The 6,099-nt window shown below is 33.0% G+C and overlaps 1 protein-coding gene across 1 annotated transcript; it reads right to left on the bottom strand.

The window, feature by feature from the left end:
- Window positions 1-318: 318 nt before the first annotated feature.
- On the bottom strand, window positions 319-5,730 carry LOC114184510 (guanine nucleotide-binding protein-like NSN1). Its single transcript, XM_028071818.1, has 9 exons — window positions 5,712-5,730; window positions 5,367-5,611; window positions 4,872-4,977; window positions 4,591-4,764; window positions 4,281-4,498; window positions 2,121-2,385; window positions 1,096-1,285; window positions 768-978; window positions 319-663 (listed from the first exon to the last, which is right to left on the bottom strand). The coding sequence occupies exons 1-9, from the start codon at window positions 5,728-5,730 to the stop codon at window positions 319-321; spliced, it is 1,773 nt and encodes a 590-aa protein (XP_027927619.1).
- Window positions 5,731-6,099: the final 369 nt, after the last annotated feature.

Below are 6,099 nucleotides of genomic sequence, written 5' to 3'. Positions count from 1 at the left end.
ATATCTTTTCTCTTCGTCTATTTTCTTTCTTTCTATCTTAATGGTCTTGGATTTCATTTTATATGATAGTTAAAATCCATGACTCAATGTTTGATGGAATATGAATTTCATATCTATTTTTGAACGTAGTTTATAAACATTGAAAAAATAATATCACCTTTCAATTTAGTGGATTTTAAGAGATGTATCATTATTACATTTTTGAAGAAGATTATTATAGAAATTTGAAGGATAATAAATATGTGAAGACCCAATGAAAAGGCAAAACCTTATTATATCATCTTTAAATAACGAATATGCTGGCTTGTTTATCATTCATCAATTTGGATGCAGACACACAGGCACTTTGGAGTTGACTGGTTCATCATCAGCATCCTCACTCTGGCTGTCTTCAGAATCCATTGAGGCTCCCTTTTGGAAGTAATCTGTTTTGAAATCGTAATCACCATCCATTGAAGCTTTCTTATCCTTTTTTCTTTTGTTCTTCTCTGCGCGCCTCAGTTTTGTATTAAGCATACCATCTGCAGTGTATAATTTTTCATTTTGCCTACTTGCTGCACTGTTATCCTTCTTCTTTCCACCATCATCTTCCATGGCTTCATCACCCTCACCCACATTTCCGGGACCTTCGCCTTGGTTACCTGACTTGGTTTCTGTCTCATCCTACAAGAGAATGTTTTAATTAGAAAGTGTGAAAACACTAAAATTCCCAACATACGATTGATATCAACAATAGTCAATTCTCTAAACGGTTTCAAGAAACAAACCTCCAACATCATTTCAGTAAGATTGAGAGGGTGACTTGAAGGAACTTCAACAACATTGAAGTCATCAACAAATTTAAGGCTCCCAATATATGAAGATTCATTGTTATAGACTTCATCAAGGTTAAACTCTTTTGCAAATTCAGAAACTATCTTCGCCTCTGAAGGTTCACCTTGATCCCTATTTGGGGGCATGGTATAATACTGAATTTTACTTGAAACATACAAACAGAAAGAGAAATTTCTGCGTTTAGTTCTTTCTCAATTTTAACTTCAAAACACAGAAAAGTAATCGGTTCTCTGATCATAATTTAAGAAATTCCATGCATGCGTACCCTCGTTCCAATCACGAAGAACGATTCTTACAGTAGTAGCAACGTCATGTATTCCATCCTTCTTGAGTTTGCCCTTCTCTCTAGCTACCTTCCGCAGAAAGTCGTCAACATCACCTACATTGAAACTGCCAATTTTGTACAGAGTTACCAGCTGCTCAGGCAGACAGAGCTTTAGAATTTCCTTCACTGCGTTGGCCAAGTTAAAAGAAAAGAAATAAGTCTTTCAATTTACTTAACAAGAGTCAGTACATCTTAAATCAGGATTTTCCATAAATAAAATAATTGTATCATGCAAACTTCTAAGCGTTTTGGAAATTAAAATTCTCATTACTAAATCAAGCATTAATTTATATCTAAACAAAATAAAAACAACCATTGAATTTTAAAAAAAGCATAAAAGGAAGCATAACCCAACAGCCCACGCATAAAAAAATCCAATGTTCTATAACATCACCTATCCAGTTGCATTTTTAAAACCTAACAAAACCCCATTTTATAACTAGGGTAAGTGACAAGATTTAACCAAAGGGTGCTATTATCACTAACATTCGGAGAATGGTTAGACCAAACCACACACAACCATATAATAAAATACAATGTACACACCCAGCGACCCACGGACTAACCTCATTCACACCATCATTGTTAACACAAAAGTAAAGGGAAGTTGTAAAGAGGGAACGATTCTGAAAATAATTGAATTTATAATTGAAAGTAATTCTATTTGAGAAAATGGAGGAAAATGGGATAAGAAATTTACACAAAAATAACATGTTTAAAGACAAAAGGCACCCTTATATATATAGGCACTAGTCAAACCAAATGCACCAAAAAATAGAAAATACTTCAAACTGTTGTAGAATTGAATAGAATTTCTTCAATGTCACAAGCTTATTTTCTTTTACTATTTTTTTCATGTAAAATACCTATAAATCTTCTACCATTCATTTCAAACTGAATTAATGCAAATAAACACCTGAATAACCAGATATTAAGGGAGGGGGGAAATGACTTGGTATACCTGGGCTAATTGGATCCTCTAAGTTCTCAATCCTCTTGCAATTTTTTAAGGCAATGGAAGCATCATTATGTTGAGACTTTAGCATAACAACACCAGGGCAATCTAGCAACTTAACATTTTTGTCCAAATGAACCTCTTGCATTGATCTTGTTAACCCCGGAGTAGAGCCAACATTGACAACATGAGACCTTTTTAAACTATTAATAAGACTACTCTTCCCCACATTGGGCAAGCCAATCAAACCCACGGTTATTGACTTCTTGATCTGTCAAGACAAGGAAGCAAAACAACAACAAAATCAATGATCTAGAATTAAAGGACAAAAGCAGAAAAAACAAAACAATTAATGGATAAGCAATAGACATTATAAAGACTAGAAAAACAAATACAACAGGGAAAATAGATAATCAATCAAATGACAAAACCCCCAAAAGGTAGCAACGATAAACCATGAAGATGCACAGTAAAGCATACTTTTCCAACTCAAAATCTTTACATTTAGCTTTGCTGTGTGATTGACCAAATGTTGGTACATTTATGCAAAAGCAAACAAATGAAAATGTTAGATCAGTGTCACCTAGATGACTAAAATAGAACATATGTCTGTGTGTTGGGTGTGCGTGCTTTTAGCTAGGTGCAAACTTCACTCTTTTGTGTAGATTTAAGTTAGACATAAATCGACATTTCTATTATTCTGATTTTAAAAAGAAAATGTTTGGATAACAAAGTATTTTCAACAGATAAAATAGCAAAAACAAAACTAGGTAAGAAGAGAAACCCTATCTAACAAGATTGATACTTATCTTACACTAGAAACGATGATTCAGAAAAATGCATCAACAATATAGAGAACATTAATGCCAACAATTCTGAAGTTCCATTTAGAGGTGATATCATTATGGGAACAAGTTGTCAAACTCAAGAGTCTATGTCAAGAGTATATGTAACAAGTTTACATTATTATTATTACAAGTTTACTTTAAATAAAAAAATTAAAATATCTATAAATAATATAATACTTTATTGTTATATGATTCTATAAATAACTTTTTATACTTTTTTAATGAAATATTATTATTATTATTATTACTATTAGATTATTATATTATATTTTTAAATATTTTTTATATTTTTCTAATATTACTATTCTTTTATAATAACTTTAATTATTCTCTTATATAACTTGAATGGTCATATTGTATACTAGATTTTATATTTTATATAAGAGAAAAGGTTGTTGGATTGAGGGCCAAAAGCTCATTAGAGAAGAAAGGACCCCTGAAACATCATCTCTCACGAAACTTCACTCCTACTCTTGAGAGCGCAACACCAGCACGACAGCGGTGCGGCAGGAGAAGAATGAATCAAGCTGATTTCGCATAGGAAACAATAATCTTTGGGGTCTTTATGGCTCGAAGAAAAGTCATATGGACTGCCAACTCTGTTGTTGGATCACAAGTTTAGTTGAGTTCACCAAGTTCACGACAAGTTTAGCGAGATTATTCCAAAATCAAGTTTACTTTAAGTTTACTTCAAGTTAACTCGGGATATGGGTGTGGGAACATACATTCTACACGTACATTTGATAACCATGGGAGCAAGTACCATAGACATAAGGTTTAGTAATAATTTAATTTCTACTAAAATGTTAAAAAAAGTGTGATCTACCACTTTATTTTTCTTTCTGAGCCGGTGCACAAGACACATCCACCCACAAACATTTCTTCAAATTGACTCTAAATGTAAGTGCCAAAAAATGAAAACCAACCCAGTTATGCTCTTCACTTCTCCCTAAGTTTATATACTATAAGTTTATTTGCAAAACCTTTTGATTTCATATTCGGTTCAACATTTAAGTTTGCTTTTCCAGTAAAGGTATCTTTTATTCTATAATTTTCATGTCAATATAGTGTATCCAATGCACATTAGCAAGACCATAAATTTACAATATCCCAGGCTAGAATGCAAGGAAAAACATAAAAAACCACACTCATACACACCAAAAATATCAGTAGTGAATACATAAAGGATTTTCAATCATATATCTGATAATAATTCTATGGAGGGAAGCACAATACAGGAACCAAAATTGTAACTGTGAAATGACTCACAAGCAACTGATTTAGCACAAAATTTTCATTATGAAAATCGCAATTTTACCTCATGACTTCTTGAGTAATTCTTCAACAATTTGAGTAGAGTATCAGCTCCAAGACAATCACTTAGTTGCAAAATATCGCTTGATTTGGCTTTCTTAGAAGATTTCCTCCACGCTAAGTTTGACCTTTGTTGTTGCGTACTACACTTGAAGGCCACGGTAGGTAATTCTTCTCTAAGGTATTTGAGCCACTTTTCTAAAGCTTCTTTAGGGACAAGATCTATTGTAAGGGTCAAATGATTAGCCAATGCAAAAATAAATATTCCATAAAATGGAGAAAGCAGACAAAATGAAATATGATCAGTAAACTACCAATTTTATTTAAAAGCAAGACGAGATGTTTATCAGGACCCGATTTCATCACCATGTTTTCTATCTCGGGACAGCGAGTCCCCAAAGGATCCCGGGCATCAAGAACCTCCAGTAAGACATCAGAGGCTTCAATGACCTTAACAAGATCCTTGTAAAAGGCTCTATCTGAGCTATCTATGGAATAATTAAAAACAAAAATAGCAATTGTAAGAACATAGGCAAGTAAGCACTTGATAGTTCAAACTAACCAAACTGTCAAGAAATTGCAAATAAGTACACACCTCTGGTCTTTAAGGCGGTACCAAAATCATTACTATTTTTTTTAGAATCCTCTAGCAACTTGGAGTCATCTTCCTCCTCTAGCAAGCCCAATTTCCTTTTACGAGCCTGAAACAAGCAATGAATAGTAAATTCCTAACTGCAAGAAAAACAGAAATCACAAATGACACTTTACTTCACACCACTCTTCTCTTTCCCACCCAGTTTGACGTGGACATAAATCTATACTGATATAATAATCAAAAACACTTTAAAACACCAACATTCATACACCCTCATTATCATCTATCTCTTTCTTCCTATCACATTACACCACCTATCATTCCTACACTTCTCTCACTAAGAACAATCAAAACCCAACTGTCCATGAATCACTTTCTACAAGAACAAGGTTTACACATTCATTTAACTTATCATGTAACATAACAAATCATAATCAATAATAAAAAAAAAATGAATGCATGAAATGTGGAGTTTAATAAAGATAAAGCAATTACCCTCTCCTTGCGTTCAACTTTCTTTTGCTCCAATTCTTCAATGGCCTTCGCTCTTCGAGCTTCAAGGGCTTTCAGTTCCTGTTCCTTGAAGGGCCAATCGTTGGGAATACCAGGATCCTTCTCAACCTTATTTTTCCCACTCAGCCTAAGCTTCTTCGCTTCCTTCGCTTCTTTTCTGTTGTGCTCTTTCACCTTCCGTATCACCTTGTACTTCTTCTTCAACGAAACCCTCTTACTCTTACTCTCTGCACCCCAAAAAATTCACAACAATAATAAAAAAATAAACAATTAAAATCATTGCACACTACTGATATCAAACAAAGAACAGGGATTGCGTTTTCTTACTCTTGCTTTTCATCACCATTTTGTGTTCTCTACCTTTACAAGAGAAAAAGAGATGAGAACGATAATCCACGTCAAAAATAGTAGAAAACGGAGAGAAGAAGAGCAAAGATTTGAAGAGGCCCTGGAGCGAGCGAATAGAGAAGAGGGTGAAGGAGTTTGTTGTATATTATTATTCAAATTTTAAAAGGTAAGATTACATAATCAACATATTAAATTTGATATTCAATCAGAGTTGTTTTAGTATTCTAAAAAAAATTTTTTATATCCTTATCTTTTAATTTGATATATTAAAATAATGAATTTTATATGCCTTGATTTTTTTATAATAAAATATAATTACTTAAATATATTATAAAAAACTATAATGTAACAAAAAAATTTAAAAGGG

The sequence above is a fragment of the Vigna unguiculata genome, chromosome 5 (assembly GCF_037176805.1).
Source record: "Vigna unguiculata cultivar grain cowpea cultivar isolate G323 ecotype 2 chromosome 5, ASM3717680v1, whole genome shotgun sequence".
NCBI classification, from domain to species: Eukaryota; Viridiplantae; Streptophyta; class Magnoliopsida; order Fabales; family Fabaceae; genus Vigna; species Vigna unguiculata.
The sequence above is the reverse complement of the archived record's forward strand: the minus strand, read 5'-3'. Positions and strand labels throughout refer to the sequence as shown.

What these genes read in the sequence shown, in the direction of transcription:
- LOC114184510 (XM_028071818.1), bottom strand. An exon ending in AAGTTGAACGCAAGGAGAGG is followed by an intron (nt 4,978 to 5,366) that starts GTAATTGCTTTA and finishes TGCTTGTTTCAG; the next exon opens with GCTCGTAAAAGGAAATTGGG. An exon ending in TTACTGAAATGATGTTGGAG is followed by an intron (nt 664 to 767) that starts GTTTGTTTCTTG and finishes ATTCTCTTGTAG; the next exon opens with GATGAGACAGAAACCAAGTC.